Here is an 18,901-nt window from a genome sequence, read left to right on the forward strand (position 1 = left end):
ACGGTTCATACTTTGTGTTGCTCTGTGGGCTTCAACAAATGTATAATGGCATGTAGCCATCCTTAAAGTATCACACAGAAGAATTTACAGCCCTGTAAATCTCCTGTGCTCCCTAGGGAACGAGTTTTAATTTTCATTTTTCACAAGGAACTTTCCTGAACACTGTCATGACCTATGTCTGAAAATCTCTATTCAACAATATAAACAAAAATAAAAAGATTATCCCAATAATACTGGCCATGAAGGAAAGGATTGATTTCAGTTATACTCCTAATCGGCTTTGGTGTGACTTTTTATCCATCACCTGATTTTCTTTTTAAGAAGTAAATTTTTCTTCCATATACTACCTGGTAAGTTAGAAAATTTAGATTGAAGTGAAAATGACTAATAAACTCACCTTCCATTGGCGAGGTGACATTTTTAGTGTGCATCTTTCCTATTTTCTGTTTTCTGTGCATGTATTACTTTACTAAAAATAAATGGGGCATCTTATTTTATATCCTTTTCTTTTAGTCAATGAAAAAAATGAACACTGTAATTCAGTGTTCTACTACAATGTACTTTTTAATGACTATATAATAATGGACTGTGGGCTTCTCAGGTGGCTCAGTAAAGAATTCACTAAAAAACTGGAGTTCGATCCCTGCGTTGGAAAGATCCCCTGGAGAAGGAAATGGCAACCCATTCTAGTATTCTTGCCTTGATAATTCTGTGGACAGAGGAGCCTGACCAGCTACAGTCCATGGGCTTGCAGAGAGCTGGACATGACTGAGCACACACACACACATACAATAATCTACTGTTTGAGTTACAGATCTCACAAATTTGTGGGTTATCATAATATAGTCATTATGAAATGTAGCAGTTTTGCTTTTTATTATATGTGAAGAGCTAAGAATCAAACAGATAGGATGATGTCATTTAAAGGAAAGAATTTGAATTTGATCAGGAGACTTTAGGCTTAGCTCAACCTCTGACTTCATTTAGTTATCTAATCTTGAGTTTTGTTATTTATTCTTTCTGAATATTGGTTTCCTTGCCTTTAAAGCTAAGGGTTGCTTTATTATTTTGTAACTGTGAGTTTTTTAGGATGTCACAGCAAATCAGCAAAGCATGTCTAAATTCTTTAATTAAAATTGTAAAACTGACAGAAGTCTTTTCTCTGTCTTTTTCAGTCTCTTCTTCTCTTTAACCTCAGGCACATCACATAGATTTAAATTAATTACAATCTTTGGTTAATAAAAAATTTACACCATTGGCCCACAAATGACCCCCCATAACTTATTTTTTTTTTGGAAAGAGATGGGAATACCAGACCACCTGACCTGCCTCTTGAGAAACCTATATGCAGGTCAGGAAGCAACAGTTAGAACTGGACATGGAACAACAGACTGGTTCCAGATACGAAAAGGAGTATGTCAAGGCTGTATATTGTCACCCTGCTTATTTAAATTCTATGCTGAGTACATCATGATAAATGCTGGGCTGGAAGAAGCACAAGCTGGAATCAGGATTGCCGGGAGAAATATCAGTCACCTCAGATATGCAGATGACACCACCCTTATGGCAGAAAGTGAAGAGGAACTCAAAAGCCTGTTGATGAAAGTGAAAGAGGAGAGTGAAAAAGTTGGCTTAAAGCTCAACATTCAAAAATGAAGATCATGGCATCTGATCCCATCACTTCATGGCAAATAGATGGAGAAACAGTGTCAGACTTTATTTTGGGGGGTTCCAAAATCACTGCAGATGGTGATTGCAGCCATGAAATTAAAAGACGCTTACTCCATGGAAGGAAAGTTATGACCAACCTAAATAGCATATTCAAAAGCAGAGACATTACTTTGCCAACAAAAGTCCATCTAGTCAAGGCTATGGTTTTTCCAGTGGTCATGTATGGATGTGAGAGTTGGACTGTGAAGAAAGCTGAGTGCCAAAGAATTGATACTTTTGCACTGTGTTGCTGGAGAAGACTCTTGAGAGTCCCTTGGCCTGCAAGGAGATCCAACCAGTCCATCCTATAGAGATCAGTCCTAGGATTTCTTTGGGAGGAATGATGCTAAAGCTGAAGCTCCAGTACTTTGGCCACCTCATGCGAAGAGTTGACTCATTGGAAAAGACTCTGATGCCAGGAGGGATTGGGGGCAGGAGGAGAAGGGGATGACAGAGGATGAGATGGCTGGATGGCATCACCAACTCGATGGACGTGAGTTTGAGTAAACTCCGGGAGTTGGTGATGGACAAGGAGACCTGGTGTGCTGCAATTCAGGGCTGGTTGCAGAGAGTCGGACACGACTGAGTGACTGAACTGAACTGAACTGAATGTTATGTATGAATCATCTGTGAATTCTCCACTCACATAGTAGACTAGTGTCTGCTAGTCAAAATCTACTAGTCAAGGATGTTTGTTAAACAAAAAATGTCTTCTAGTCACAATCTAAGTTGTCATTTTTAAATTAAATGTCTGTTTCATTCACCAGTATGTCTCTAGCACCTACTATAGTGTGTGGCAGGTACTGTTGCTCAGACAATATATATTTCTTGATTGAAAGGCCTTCACATGGACCCGTTGCCAGGATGAAACTTTACTGGTAGAGGAGACACTATTGTCAATGCTTGCTAAAGTGTGAACAGTAGCAAAAGAGCCAGGCGATTAATATAAACTTATGCTGTTGAAGTTGGTAATGACTGTAAATGGAGGATAAAGCAGACATATTTACTAGGGAAAGATAGACAGCAGCAAATGACTTAACAAAAACCTTATTAAATAGTAGTTAAGAAAAAACAAAAATTAACAAAACTCTCATTGCATATTGTGATGAAAACACAATGCTTCGAACATAGCACCTGCAAGAAATGCATATCTTTGTCCCTACAATAACTGGGTGATAGGAGAGGAAAACTCCAAATAGTGTCACTTTTCAAATGAAGGTATGAAACTCAGAAGCGTGACGTGACCTCTCAACGTCCCACAGCTACTAAGTGGAACCTCTAGGAGTCACACTGTATCTGCTTAGCCATGAAGGTATGGGCCTTAAATGTGTGATGACAAATTGTCTGAAAATGTGAGAAAAGATCCCTTCTGAAATACCTTTATTATTCAAACTGTTTCCCAATCAAGGAAGTAGACTTCCATTTTAGGAAACCACCTGGAGAGGGCATTGCCAAGCTCTCAAAATTTTACCCTTTCTTGTTCTTTGTCTGGTGCTTCATGGCCACAGAATACGTTGGCTATCCCTGTATTGCATACATATAAGCCAGAAGATGAACTCCATTAGCATTAGTTTTGCAAAAGTCTTTTTTTCCTCCGTCTTGACTTGATGTTTCTACTTTACTGTCCCTGGTCGGAATTGCCGGTTGCAGCGGATTTCCTCTTCTCCCTGGAATGAGTAGATCATATCGGAGTTGCACTGCCAGTGTACCTGATACGATCTTTATGTTGTTATAGAATTATAGTAGAGGACACAGTGGATTGGCGACCCCATGACAAGATTGTCCTCAGCTCCTCTTCATACGAGCCTCATGAAGCAGAGGTCCTCACTGTGAAAGAAGTCAGGGGCCACCATATTAGGATCCATGAACGGCTCAGACACCGACACATCGGTAAGGCTTTGGTTTGTTAGTTAAGGGAAGTGAATGAGCCAAGAAAAACGTGTTCAGCAACCTGCCTGGGGACCTTGGATCCAACCGGCATTCACAGGGGATGGATAATACTTTACTGCTGCCCTAGGCTCATCCTAGAAGGCTTTATCTCCATCCCTTCATTAATTTTATTGCCTAATTTTTTTAAAATACTTTGATGTGAGGGTATTTTTTTAACTTTTTATTTATAATGGCAAGCCTAGAAGCAAGCAGAAGGGTTAAGAAACTTGTTCAAGGTCACCGGGCATTTTCATGGCTAAGCCAGAATAAACCTCATGGGAGATGAGTTTCCAGTTCATTTCCTGGCACATGGAATCACACAACCACTTAGAATGTGGTAGTTATTGTAAATAATGACTCCTTACTTTTTCCATACTTAGGAATGTGTCCTTTCTGACATGAAGTTCATTTTATGTATTGACTACTGCTACTGCCCCAAATTATAAATGCTGCTGCTGCTGCTAAGTCGCTTCAGTTGTGTCCGACTCTGTGCGACCCCATAGATGGCAGCCCCTCAGGCTCCCCCGTCCCTGGGATTCTCCAGGCAAGAACACTGGAGTGGGTTGCCATTGCCTTCTCTGAAATTATAAATAAATAAAGTCAAATACCTCTTTCTTTTTAAAAAAAATACTAAATATTTTAATACACTATATACACTTAAAATAGATTGCATATAAATAATAAATAACCATGTTTCCTGGTTCAGTCTAATAAATGCATTTAACCCAGGAAATATAGCTAATAAGTAATATAACAGGGAAATAAAGGGATACGGGGTTATCTTTTTAGTCTCTGATATTTGAGAGGGAAATACATGTTTTCAGCAGGGTCATATCTAGAGCTTTCTAAGTCATAGTTTTAAGGATGATTTTATTTCTCAACAGTGGCAGGGTAAAGAAAACTCGTCATCAACCCCTGCCTGTAATATGCAAACGTGCAATACACATACAGAGGGAGGGGGGCGATGTAACACCCAGGCGAGACTGGGGAGACTCCTGAGAGTGATGAGCTTCAGACCTGCCAGGAGAGGGCGCTGCCGCTGCTGCTGTGGTCCTGTCGCTGCCTCAGTGGATCTGGGATTCCTCCCTCTGAAGAAAGAGGTTCAAACGCGGAAAACTCACACTGACGAGTTAAAGGAAGGGGGTTGGGGACCCCACTAATTGGACCGGTCTGCCCTGACATCCCTGTCCCAGTACCCATCGTGACTGAGGAGAAATGAATTCTTGCTCAGATACTCTCACTCTTACCCCAAGGAGAGACTAGTGAACGGGCTTTTCATTTCTCAGCTGACATTTGTGGAGAACGCCCGAGGAAAAGCAAACCTTAATGGTGGGAGCACTTCCGCGGGGAAACGAGTGTTTTCATTTGTCAGGTTCGCTGAGTCCCTAACTGGCGATCTCCGAAGTAGGTGTTATAAAATTTTTCCTTCCTGTTGCCCCAGGAAGTGCCCACTTCATGGAGGGTGGCCGACACATTCGTTTGGCTGCTGAGGTTGGTCTTTTGACCCGAAACATACAAATCCAGGGTGATACACCATGCAGAGAGAGACTACTTGTGGGGTCCTTCAGGAAGTCCAGCATGGAAGAATTTTCAGGTAAATGAAATTTTGAAGTTACTAAGCACTATGAATTGGATGCTATGGGACCCTCCGAAAAGACAATAGTGGGAATTTTCATTTATAAAACAATATGTTTGGAATAGATGCTCGTTTATGCTCTGAGAAGCTATGAATTTTCAGTCCTAATCTGTGCTTAATTATCAGTGTGATGTTAAAATAATATTCTAGCTATCAGCACATAGGCATATTTTTACCTCAGAAAGAAAAAAAAAAAACAACCATCTAGCAGATGTGAAATTTCCTCTGCTTTGAAACTGTAGATGATTTAATGACCACTTGAATTTTATCTCTTTCCTGAATTTCTATTACTCTTTCCCAGTAGCATGCTTTATCTGATGGCAGACCTCATCTCATGCTATAAATTAATAGTGTAAATTTAAATAAGAAGATTTCCATATTCTAGACTGCTTTAGGGATCAGTTCAATTTCTCTCATTTCCTTCAAGCTTTAGCTCTTCTGGAATGTTGTGAAATAATTTTATTGGTACCTTATTTCTGTGTTATGCTCCGAGCCCGTATCTCCAAACCGACCGAGAGAGCAAGTCCACCACGGTATTGCAAACTCAAGAAGGGAGTTTGTTTATTTCTAGCGCACTAGGGCCCAAGTCTCATCCCACACAAGGGAATCTGACAAGAGCCCCTAACAAAGGAGTATGGCAGCTTATATACAGGCAGTTCTTTGTCTCAGTTACAGGAGTAGCTGGCGTTACATGATTGGCCAGGCAGGATGAGTGCATATCCTGTCTCTTTCTGGTAAACATGACTCAGGTCCTAGAGACCGTCGTTTGGTCCCTAACATTCCCCCCTGTCCTTAGATCATATAGAGGAATCTTCCTCTCGGTCTTGAGACACAGTTTGATATTGTTGTCGAAGCACAAACAGCTGTACTGTATTTATGCGTTTTTTTATAAAGGCTACAAGTCTATTGATAATACATGGGCTGAAGGTAAGCATTAGTAAAAGTACTAGCAGGGGTCTTAGCAAGGTGGAGATTAAGGTAGTCAGCCAAGGGGATTGTTGAAACCAAGATTTAAACCATCTCTGTTGAGCCTCACATTCTCGTTTACATTGGGCTAGTCTTTTTCTCACTTTGGCCATAGATTTTTTAACTATTCCTGTATGATCCGCATAGAAACAGCACTCTTCTCCTAGGGCAGCACAGAGTCCCCCTTGTTGCAGAAAGAGCAGATCTAATCCCCTCCTGTTTGCTTTTTTTGGATTGAACCTTATTCTGACTTGTGCATAATTGCAACTTTCACAGCTAAAAGTTGGATTTCCGAGGACCCTAGGGAGGGGCTTGGCGAATGAAAAATTAAGTAAATCTCGATTTCCTACTTCCCAGCGCCGAGGTCCATCATTAGAAGTAACACAATCCCAAGTTTTACAATGAGTCTTGTGCCCCCGCACAGGTCTTCCAGTCATGTCTGGGTGTGCCTGGGCATGCCCAGAACCCTTGTTTTCGGAGATAACCCCTAGCCCAAGGCATATTTACCATCGGCTTAAGGTCAAAGTACAAGTCTGGCCACCATGTGTTTGGTGGATGTATTGCGGTAGTGGAGTTTAGCACCTCTCGTGTTAGTCCATTTTGCAGCTTTTAGGTGATTTTGACGGGTTGATGCGGGTTCACGCTGGCAACTCCGGAGCAGAGTAACTGGGTCATCCACAAGATGGCCCAGCCGAGTTGTCCTGGTCCTGTTGGCGCCTTCGAAGCTTTAGCCTCAGGGGGTTGGACAGGTGCAGAGATGCTTTCCTTTTTTTTTTTAGCGTCTTTCTGCTCTGCTGAAGCAGCTGGGCGTACGTGGTTGCAATGCACCCAAGGCCCGATACCGTCGACCTTTAGGGCAGTTGGGGTGGTAAGAAGAACAACATAAGGACCCTTCCATTTGGGTTTTAGTGCCTTGGTTTGGTGCCTTTTTACCCATACCCAGTCTCCTGGGCCAATGTCATGTGAGGGAATAGTTCCCTTATTTTGACCCACATGTATTTTCCGGAGCAGTTTCTAGACACGAGAGTGCACCTTGCTTAAGGCCATCAAGGCCTCTTGGAATTGCCCCAACGTGGGAGGCGGTAGTTTCTTTCCTTTAAATATTGGACATACAGGGGGAGGTCTCCCATACAGAATTTCAAATGGGGTCAGATTAAGTTGATAAGGAGTATTACACGCACGGAAGAGGGCGAAGGGAAGGAGGGTCACCCAGTCCCTGCCAGTCTCTATAGCCAATTTAGGTGAAGTTTTTTAGAGTCCGATTTATTTTTTTTACTTGCCCTGAGCTCTGTGGACTGTATTTACAATGTAACTTTTATTTAGTCCCCAGGGCTAGGGCAAGGCTCTGAACTATTTGACTCACAAAAGCAGGTCTATTATCAGAGCCGATGGTCACTGGCAGGCCAACCCTGGGAACTATTTTTTTTTTTTTTAATCTTTTTTTTCACTATCATCGCGGTTTCTCCCTTTGTAGGAAAAGCTTCCACCCACCCTGAGAAGGTATCCACCAACACTAACAAGTACCGGTAACCATACTTGCCTGGCCTTACCTCGGTGAAATCTATTTCCCAGTGTTGCCCTGGTCCTTTTCCCCGATACCTCAGTCCTGCATGTTGTCCTTTTCCTGGCCTCATCTGTTGACACGCCTTACAAGCATGCACTATGTTCTTTACAGTTGTCTGGTGCTGGGGAAATCTCAGGTGCGCAGTTTGAAAGAGCATCAGAGTCTTTTTTTTCTCAGATGAGTAGACAAGTGCAAATGTTCACATAGTTGCCGTCCCAACTGAGCAGGGAGTATCAAGTAGCCGTCTGAGTCTCGGTACCATCCATCTTCACCTTTTTGAAGGTTGGTGTGTTTTTGGATCCAAGCAAGGTCTGTGGATGAATACTCAGGGGTTGGGGGCAGAGTTCCCATACCTGGAGGTGGAAGTCCGATTGCCAACACAGGGGTGATGAAATCTTCATCAGCTACTTTTTGAGCTGCCAGGTCTGCGGCATGATTCCCTCGTGCCGTGGGGCTGTCACCCTTCTGATGTCCAGGTACGTGTACTATTGACACAGCCTGAGGCATCTGGATAGCCTCTAAAAGTCTACAGATTTTAGGCAAGTTTTTAATTTTTTTTTTTTTTTAGCTGTCAAAAACCCCCGTTCCTGATATATTGGGCCCTGGATGTGTACCGTGCCAAAAGCATAGTGACTGTCAGTGAAAATAGTTATTTTTTTTCTTTGGCTCTCTCTAATGCTTGAATCAGGGCAATTAACTCTGCCTTTTGTGCTGAGGTATCCGGGGGAAGGGCCTCTGCCCATATCGTCTGTCCAGAGTCATCTACTACTGCGGCTCCCGCCCGTCTCTGTCTATCTTTTATATAACTGCTGCCATCTGTGAACCATTTTAGCTCACTGTTATCCAGTGGAGTATCAGTTAAGTCTTTTCGCATTGCTGTTACCCCGGCCAGTATCTCATCACAATCATGGAGGGGGCTATTTTCCTCCGGATTGGGCAAAAGAGTGGCCGGATTTAGAGTGCAGGGCGTTTGGAAGTGAGTCCGTGGGGTGTCAAGTAGCAAGGCCTGGTAGTGCGTCAAGCGGGCATTAGAAATCCATTTACCTGGGGGTTGCTTTAAAACTCTCTCTATGGCATGAGGAATATAGACCAAGAGTCTCTGTCCATAAGTCAGTTTATTAGCATCGTGGACTAAGAGCGTGGTGGCTGCAATGATACGGAGGCAAGGTGGCCATCTGGCTGCCACTGGGTCCAGTCTCTTGGAAAGGTAAGCTACAGGTCGCTTCCATGGTCCCCTTCTCTGTGTTAGTACTCCTTTTTTTATCCTCCGCTTTTCATCTACACATAATTGGAAAGGCTTAGATGGATCAGGGAGGGCAAGGGCAGGAGCTTCTAGCAAGGCTCGCCTGAGCTCTTGGAAGGCCTCTTTCATTGGCTCAGTCCATTTTCAGTCCTTGTTTTTTTTTGGTCCCTTTATATAGGGGCCTGGCCTTTTCTGCAAACCCCAAGATCCATAACCGGCAATATCTCACAGTTCCCAGAAATTTTCTCACTTGTCTAGGGTTAGCCGGCTCAGGGATCTGGAGGATGGTTTCTTTTACAGCCTGTGTTAGCCACCTCTGGCCCTGTTTTATCTTATAACCGAGGTATGTAACCTCTTGCTTGGCAATTTGGGCCTTTTTGGCACTGGCCCTGTAACCTAAAGTCCCCAAGGTTTGGAGAAGGTCACCTGTTGCCTCTTGGCACTCTTTTTCTGTAGCCGCTGCCAGCATAAGGTCATCAACATATTGTAATAAAACAATGGTAGGGTGTTCAACCTGATACTCATGGAGGTCTTCGTCCAGGGCCTCATTAAATAACGTGGGCGAGTTTTTGAAAACCTGTGGTAAGCGAGTCCATGTCAGCTGCACAGGGGTCTGACTACCGTCTTCCTGCCATTCGAAGGCAAAGATCTCTTGGCTTGCGGGGGCAAGAGGCAAATTGAAAAAGGCATCTTTTAAATCTAAAACAGTGTACCAAATGTAGTTTGGAGGCAAGTTGCTTAGCAATGTATAAGGGTTAGGAACCATAGGATGAATATCATTCACCCGTTTGTTGACTTTTCGTAGATCTTGAACTGGTCTAAAATCAGTTCCCCCAGGCTTTTTCACAGGCAACAGGGGAGTGTTCCATGGGGACCGGCACCTTTTCAGGACTCCAGCGTCTATGAGGCGTTGTATATGAGGAGTAATTCCTTGTCGAGCCTCTTGACTCATGGGATACTGTCGTACCCTCACCGGGGAAGCACTGGCTTTCAGTTCCACAATGATAGGGGGCCTCTGTTTGGCCAGTCCCATTTCTGCTGTTTTAGCCCAGGCCTGAGGGTATCTTTGAACCCATGGTTGTACTTCAGGGCTTATTGTCGCTGGGGCCTCTGGCAAGTAGAGTCTGTATTCATTTTAATGCCAGACACAGGACCTGAAGAGGATGCCCGGTCCCATCTAAAACCGACACTTGTCCGTGTGAAATGAATTTGGGCATTTACTTTAGACAGTAAATCTCTTCCCAACAAGGGCGCTGGATACTCAGGTATCACCAGAAAAGAATGGGTTACCTGGTGGGCCCCCAAGTTCACATGCCGTTTTGTAGTCCATCCATATCGTTTAGTCCCGGTTGCTCCTTGCACCCAGCTACTTTTTTTAGACATGGGTCCATCTTTTTGGTTTAAGACTGAGTATTGGGCTCCCGTGTCCACCATGAAGCTAACCGGTTTCCCCTCCACATTTATAGTTACCCAGGACTTGGGGAGGGGCTTCGAGCCCTGACCCCCCTAGTCGCTATCCTCACCCGCATAGAGGATATGACTGTCTGGAGAGGGAGTCTCGTTCTTGGGGTTCTTGGGCCCCTTTTTTAGATTTTTGGGGGGGCATTTATCTTTCCAATGTCCAAACTCTTTACAAAATGCACATTGGTTTTTCTCAAGCTTACGCCTTGTCATTTTTTCTTCAGTTTTTGAGTCTAATTTTTTTTTCTTTCTGGAACCTGTTTTTGTTTTCAACCCCAGCAAAAATATCTCGGCCAGCTCTTCTTGATTTTTACGGTTTTCTTCAGCTCTAAATTCTCTTTCTTCTCTTCTAATGCGGTCCTCTCTCTCTTCTGGGGTCTCTCTATGATTGAAAACTCTCTCGGCTGCCCTCACTAGATCTTGCAAGGATTGTTCATTTAACCTCTCTATCTTTTGTAACTTTTTTCTAATATCGGGGGCTGCTTGATTTACAAATGCTAACATAACTGCCGCTCGTGACTCATCTGCCTGTGGGTCTATAGGGGTATACTGTCTAAAAGCTTCCATTATCTTTTCCAGGAAGGCTGCTGGGCTCTCATTTGGCTGTTGTCTCACTGGATTTATTTTGGCCAAATTAGTTGGCTTTCTGGCGGCCCCTCTAAGGCCAGCCATGAGAGTCTGATGGTACACTCGGAGACGCTCCTTACCTTCAGCGCGTTTGAAGTCCCAGTTGGGTCGCACCAAGGGGAACCCCTCCTCAATGAGGTTAGGCTGTATTGTGGGCCTCCCATCCACCCCTGGCACATTTTTCCGGGCTTCTGACAGGATCTGTTCATGCTCCTCTGTAGTAAAAAGTACCTGTAACAGTTGCTGACAATCATCCCAAGTGGGATTGTGAGTAAACAGGATAGACTCTAAAACATCAATAAGACCCTGCGGTTTTTCAGAGAAGGAGGGAGTCTGGGTTTTCCAATTGTACAAATCACTAGTGGAGAAGGGCCAATACTAATATGTCCGTTCTCCACCCTCTCTGGCTGGCCCCGCCCGGACCGGAAACGCATGAACGGTGGAGGAGGGAACCTCCCGGTCGTCTTCTGCCACGCCAGCCATTTTTTTTTTTTTTTTTTCTGCCTTTCCCCAAGTTCCCTAGGCAGGGCCCCTTTTTCTGGGAGGAGCTGAAGGCTTGGTTCTCTTTCTGGCTTCTCCCAATGAAACCTGTGGAAGCAAGGGTGGGGAAGAGGGAAGGGAAGTGAGGGGCTGAAAAACAAAAGGTTTTAGCCCGGCCAGGGGGTTTTCTACCAGGTCTTGTCAGACCAAAATGTATGGAGTTTGGTCTGGCTGGGTGTCCTGAAGGGTAGGGGGTGAGCACCTTCTCTCTGACCGCTTGAATAGTAGGCAGGCTGAAGGTGCCTTCTTGTGGCCAGCTGACATCAAAAGCAGGCCACTCGGCAGAACAAAAAGTTACTAACTTGCTTTTTTTTTACCAGCAATGATAGATTCTGTGCTCTAGACTTGAAATCGGAGAAGTGGTCAATCATAAGAGATAAAGGAGTAGAAGTTGTTTGTCCCATGATCACAGAAAAGTACACTGGGAGCCAACAGAGCACACAAAGAGCAACGCAGACACCACAAATAGACAAACAGATAACAAACGCAAGGTGGCCACCGACAATGCACTCAATCTTACCTGCAGGATGTTCACAGAGCCAGCCGCCTCCCCAGCACGAAACTGGGCCCCGGCCTTACGCTGGGCTTAATCCAGTAACCAGAGCCAGCTGCCTCCCCAGCATGAAACCAGGCCCCGGCCTTACGCTGACTTAATCCAGTAACCAGAGCCAGCTGCCTCCCCAGCACGAAACCAGGCCCCGGCCTTACGCTGACTTGCCTCTGCACTTTATAGCCAGATGCCTCCCCAGTACCATACCGGGCCTCGGACTTAATCTGGGCTTCTGCAATGTTAGCACCGGTGCTCAGAGCTCTTATCTCCTAACGAGGTTACTCCCTTCTACCAGGAGAGTTGTCCTCCCTGGCGGGATGGAGATCCCGGACGAGCCCCCAGATGTTATGCTCCGAGCCCGTATCTCTGAACCGACCGAGAGAGCAAGTCCACCACAGTATTGCAAACGCAAGAAGGGAGTTTGTTTATTTCTAGCGCGCTAGGGCCCAAGTCTCATCCCACACAAGGGAATCTGACAAGAGCCCCGAACAAAGGAGTATGGCGGCTTATATACAGGCAGTTCTTTGTCTCAGTTACAGGAGTAGCTGGCGTTACATGATTGGCCAGGCAGGATGAGCGCATATCCTGTCTCTTTCTGGTAAACATGACTCAGGTCCTAGAGACCGTCATTTGGTCCCTAACATTCTGAAACTTGGATTCCTTAAAAATGATTTCAGTGTTGCTTCCTAGTCAAATTAAGCTCCATCTGAGAAAGTCACTGTCTACATGAATATAATAAAGTCTCTGAGAAGGCCTAGAGTAAAGGATCTAAGCACTTCCCACAAATATTGAGCATGGAACAATTTTTGTGGGCACATCTGTTTTCAGTTCACTTCAGTCGCTCAGTCGTGTCCGACTCTTTGCAACTCCACAGACTGCTGCATGCCAGACTTCCCTCTCCATCACCAACTACCAGAGCTTGCTCAAACTCATGTCCATCGAGTCAGTGATGTCCATCTCACCCTCTGTCATCCCCTTCTCCTGCCTTCAATCCTTCCCAGCATCAGGGTCTTTTCCAATGTGTCAGTTCTTCACATCAGGTGGCCAGTATGGTAAAGGATGGTGTTTGGACCTTAAGTCAAAAGTTCAGGATTTCTGGTCCATAGAACAAGCTCGCTCTCCATAAACACTAGCTCCATCAGATTCTTTTTCTTTCTTTTTTGGCCACATGGTAAGGTATAAAGTGAAAGTGTTAGTTGCTCTCAGTCATGTCCGATTCTTTGTGACCCAATGGACTGTAGCCCACCAGGCTCCTCTGTATGCAGGATCTTAGTTCCCTGACCAGGGATTGAACCCTTTTTCCCCTTCTCACCTCCACATTGGAAGCATGGAGTCTTCACCACTGGACTGCAAGGGAAGTCCCCTTCATCAGTTTTTAACAGGAGTAATCTAGATCTCCTTTATTGGCTAGAGGACATTTGATAGTATCTGGAGACATTTTGCTTGTCACAACTTCGGTGGAGCTTCTGCATCTAGCAGTGGATGCTCAACAGCCTACAGTGTGTGAGAAGGTCTCCCTCAAGAAAGGATAACCTGGACCAAAATGTCAGTTATGTTGAGGTGGAGTAACCCTGCTCTGGAAGGCTAGACAAAGGCTGAGTCCTGGTCATGGTGGTGGTCATGTAAAAACAAATCTACCCTGCAGTTTGTGAAGACAGAGAATTAGGAAGGGAGTGCAAGACGGGCCCCTTTACACAGTACCTGCAGGCCAGGCTAGAACCTGATCGCAAGAGGAGGACAAGAGGCTGGTTCTTATAGCTGAGCACCAAAGCTGGATCCTCACCACCTGCAATGCTGGCTCAGTTCTGAGCCTCTGGCTTGCTGGTTGGGGCTCCTGAAACATCCCTAGGAAAGGGATAGAGAATCTTAATCCAGTGCTTCTTATAGACTAGGAACTACGCTGGTTTTCATGCCTGTTTTATCTCATTGAATCCTAATATCCCTGTGAGAGAGACATTTTATCCTTGGTTTTATAGATGAGGAAACAGAGTCTATAATAAAATTGCCAGCTAATTCATAAAACTCTATTATGAGCTATAGAACTTCTTGAGGGTAAGACTGAGGTATTCAGCCCTGTTTTCTTAGTATGATAATATAACTTCTGTGTATTAGGTCCTCAATAAATGTGAGTAAGTTAAATAAATGAACAGTAAGAAAAGTCATTCAGCTCGCAAGGTAACATTCAAATTCCAGCCTGATTCTGAAGCTGTTGATAAGCTTTTAATTTTGTAATCACTTTCAGTTCAGTTCAGTTCAGTAGCTCACTCGTGTCCGACTCTTTGTGACCCCATGAATCATGGCATGCTAGGCCTCCCTGTCCATCACCAGTTCCCGGAGTTCACTCAAACTCTTGTCCATCGAGTCGGTGGTGCCATCCAGCCATCTCATCCTCTGTCGTCCCCTTCTCCTCCTGCCCCCAATCCCTCCCAGCATCAGTCTTTTCCAATGAGTCAGCTCTTCGCATGAGGTGGCCAAAGTACTGCAGTTTCAGCTTTAGCATGAGTCCTTCCAAAGAACATTAAGGACTGATCTCCGTTAGGATGGACTGGATGGATCTCCTTGCAGTCCAAGGGACTCTCAAGAGTCTTCTCCAACGACACAGTTCAAAAGCATCAATTCTTTGGCGCTCAACTTTCTTCACAGTCCAACTCTCACATCCATACATGACCACTGGAAAAACCATAGCCTTGACTAGACGGATCTTCGTTGGCAAAGTAATGTCTCTACTTTTCAATGTACTATCTAGGTTGGTCATAACTTTCCTTCCAAGGAGTAAGCATGTTTTAATTTCATGGCTGCAATCACCATCTGCAGTGATTTTGGAGTTCCCCCAAAATAAAGTCTGACACTGTTTCCACTGTTTCCCCATCTATTTGCCGTGAAGTGATAGCACCAGATGCCATGATCTTCGTTTTCTGAATGTTGAGCTTTAAGCCAACTTTTTCACTCTCCTCTTTCACTTTCATCAAGAGGCTTTTGAGTTCCTCTTCACTTTCTGCCATAAGAGTGGTGTCATCTGCATATCTGAGGTGATTGATATTTCTCCTGGCAGTCTTGATTCCAGCTTCTTCCAGCCCAGGGTTTCTCATGATGTACTCTGCATAGAAGTTAAATAAGCAGGGTGACAATATACAGCCTTGACATACTCCTTGGTAAAAAAGTTGCAAAGGTGGTATGAAGAGTTCCTGTATACCTTTCATTCTGTTTTCCCTAACATGAAAATCTAATATAACTCTGGTACATTTGTGACAGCCAGTAAATTAACCTCACTGCATTAGTGTTAACTGAACTTAAGATATTATTCCAGATTCCATGTGTTTTTCCACTACGGTCCTTTTTCTGTTTCAAAATCCAGTACAGATCCCCACGTTGTATTAAGAACCCTTGCACTTTTCTGTAACATATTCCAGAGCCTGGATGATGTAAGACCTAAAGGTGTGGGTCAAGGATGCCAGGTACAGTGTTGAATGGTTACAGGGCAGAAAAGCAGGCCAGGGCTTTACAATCCCCACTTTTAAATCAGGTTCTTCTGTCATTCCCTTCCTTTTGACCAGTAATACCCAACAAGTTATGCTCAGAATTATGATAAACATAAAGAAAAAATAGGAAAACAGTTGTGAACAAAATCGTTGCTTAATTCTCCATCTGAATGCTCAGATATTTTAAATATATACTATTCATTAGTTTTCAATTGTTGATTAATACGCACACAGGTAAAAAGATCTTATACAATTTAAAACCATGAATTAAAACCGTGCAAGGATGACAGGAAAAAACACATTAAGTAAAACAATAATGATATATTGCCTTGAATGAGATTCCAGAACTGTTTTCCAGTCTGTAAACTAAGCTTCTACATGTGGACACACACTGACATTGGTATACTTTGTGCCAAAGTTCTCAGAGGCAGGTTCCATGACTGTTTTAGCTATGTGCTGCTAGCAAGGGTTGCTTTAAATTACATTGAAAAGTGGTGTCACCCGACAAATAATTTGTAAATGTTTTCTCATTCTGTGAATATTTCCATACCATCAACTAGTGTGTCTCTAACCAGCATCCTCTGAGAAATCTAGATAGAGTGGAATTCAGTTTGACCATTCAGAAAGACACACAAACTTTATTTGCCCTCACAGTAGTTTGGTTTTTCAATAGATTGATTTGCAAGGCTTCAGGCTTCTCATCTGTGAAAAGGGGGTGGGAGAGATGGGGGATTAAGAGTGGACTATCAAATACTGGACTTCAAATACTAAAATACCACAACTCCCTTCCTTTTTAATGAGGGAAATAACTTTATAATTTACCTTGGGCAGTAACTTTAAAAAAGAAGAATAAAGAAAAGAAGTGAGGGTCAAAGTTGTGGTCTACCTAGCTAAGGACACGTGATGTCTCTTCTCTCAGCATAGGGCTGTACTCTGGTCATGGGAATCTCAGTGCAGACCTGTGTGTTTTATTCTACCATGTCACAGATACTCTCCGCTGGGCCTCCATGGGGGTTAACGGTACAGCCTCTGCAGCCATATGCCTGGGTCCAAGGCCTAGGGTGCTGCTTAAGCCTTCTCGGCCTCAATTTCTTATCTGTAAAATGGAGATAACTGCATCTATCATAGGATTTTTAAAAAAAATTAAGAGTATATATATCACACACATATATATTTATGCCTGGTATACAATTAGTGCTATATTAGAGTTAGATGTTCTGTTTATTAATTCACCTCAATTCCCCCCATATTCATGTTCTTATCTATTTTATCATGAGTCTATACACTGACTAATTAGTGTTCATTATATTTTTAAATCAGTCTAGTGGCTACATTTCATACTGTATTTTAACAATGTCTGCTTAAAACAGAACCAATAAAATCCCCAATAAGACTAAATAATTCACTATCCTCCCCTGATATTAAAAAAATGTAGAAAATCCTCTTATTGTGAAAAGGAAACATGAAATATAATGTGGCTAGGATAACAGTACAGGAAAAGAAAATTCAGAGTCTTTAAGGTCACTTAAAAATATTACTGGCTTTATCATGTCTTCATAAAGAAGAATGTTGTGTTTCTGGACAACTATTGAGCAGAAGTCTTGTACTTATACTCTTCTTTAAAAATGATTAAGATAGTGTATATAGTTAGCCATTATTTTCTTTCATATAATATCTCTGTGTGTAAAGCTGTGACCTTTTCATGTGGGGTTACTGAAAAGAGACTTGACTTTGGGGTGAGTGGCCAGAAAGCCATATTCCCTTCATTCTTAGTTGGTTCCTCGACCCAATCCTGAAGACGGGTACCCAGAATCTTTAAACTAGCTGTGCCCATCCCCAAAGCCTCTCTCCTTCCCCTGTCTTCCTATCATCTTCCTCTTCATCCTATGACCACACTCTTAAGAAAGTACAGGGAACTTCTCAGGAAGTACCGTGATATTTTTTAGTGATTCAGATTTTGTTAGTGAGACTCGATGACATAAAATATAGTGCTGGTGTTTAAACTGTTGTATTTTAATGAAAAATCTGCATGTCCTGATGCCATTGAATGGATCATCCTTCTGACTCTTGAGAGGACAAAACAAGTACCTGCTAATGTGCACTTCGCTTGCAGGTATCCTTCAACTTTTCAATGTGGAAATTCAGAACTTTGGGTCACCGTTGTATTCATCCATTGAACTCACTAATGTGTCAGCAGGATCCTGGATAATATCTTCTTCTCTGCACCAAAGCTGCGGTGGGGGCATCCATGCAGCTGCCAGTCAGGGGGTCATTTTAAATGACAATGTGGTGTTTAGCACTGCTGGCCATGGCATTGATCTGGAGGGTCAGGACTATTCTCTCTCTAAAAACCTTGTGGTTCTGATGACACAGTCAGCATGGTCTCCTGTTTGGGTGGCAGGAATCAAAGTGAACAAGGCAAAGAACACCCATCTCCATGGCAATGTTGTGGCAGGCTCCGAGAGACTTGGTTTTCACATCCAAGGCCACAGGTGTTCCTCTCCTGAATCTCTTTGGTCTGACAACGTGGCCCACTCAAGTCTTCATGGCCTTCATCTCTATAAGGGGAGTGGACTTGTCAACTGCACTGGTATCTCTGGCTTCTTGGCTTTCAAGAACTTTGACTATGGTGCTATGCTCCAAGTGGAGAACAGCATGGAAATAGAGAACCTCACTCTGGTAGACAATACTGTTGGCCTTTTCACAGCAGTTTATGTGTCTTCTGCTCCACGGTGTTATATCAGAAATCTACAGATTGTGCTTAGGAATTCAGTCATTGTGGCCACTAGCTCATCTTTTGACTGCATTCAAGACAGAGTTAAACCACATTCTGCCAACTTGACATCACCTGATCGAGCTCCTTCCAATCCCAAAGGGGGTCGAATTGGTATGCTGTGGCCGGTATTCACCTCAGAACCAAATCGGTGGCCTCAGGAGCCATGGCACAAAGTGAGGAACGGCCACTTGATTTCAGGCATCATGAAACTTCAAGGTAAGAATTTTGGGTTTCCAGGCTATGTAGTCTAATACATCTGCGCATAGAACCCATAGAACCTTTAATAGCATCTTGAAAGTATATCACCAAAAGGGTACAGTTTAGTTTGGTGCTTGCTGTCCAGTTGATCAGCTATTGGACATTGATAACCACAGGGGTCGTTTATTAATATGATGACAGTGAGTGGTTCATTAAGGAACA

General features: G+C 43.5%; 1 protein-coding gene across 1 annotated transcript in view; it reads left to right on the forward strand.

Annotated features, from left to right (window-relative positions):
• Positions 1-18,901, forward strand: part of PKHD1 (PKHD1 ciliary IPT domain containing fibrocystin/polyductin) — a 448,252-nt gene that overhangs the window by 311,475 nt on the left and 117,876 nt on the right. The window contains exons 55-57 of the mRNA XM_052647828.1: positions 3,446-3,600; positions 5,081-5,233; positions 17,819-18,697. Of these exons, the coding sequence (XP_052503788.1) occupies positions 3,446-3,600; positions 5,081-5,233; positions 17,819-18,697 (1,187 nt within the window). The remainder of the gene's footprint in view (positions 1-3,445; positions 3,601-5,080; positions 5,234-17,818; positions 18,698-18,901) is intronic.

This window comes from Budorcas taxicolor, chromosome 11 (genome assembly GCF_023091745.1).
Source record: "Budorcas taxicolor isolate Tak-1 chromosome 11, Takin1.1, whole genome shotgun sequence".
Taxonomy (NCBI): domain Eukaryota; kingdom Metazoa; phylum Chordata; class Mammalia; order Artiodactyla; family Bovidae; genus Budorcas; species Budorcas taxicolor.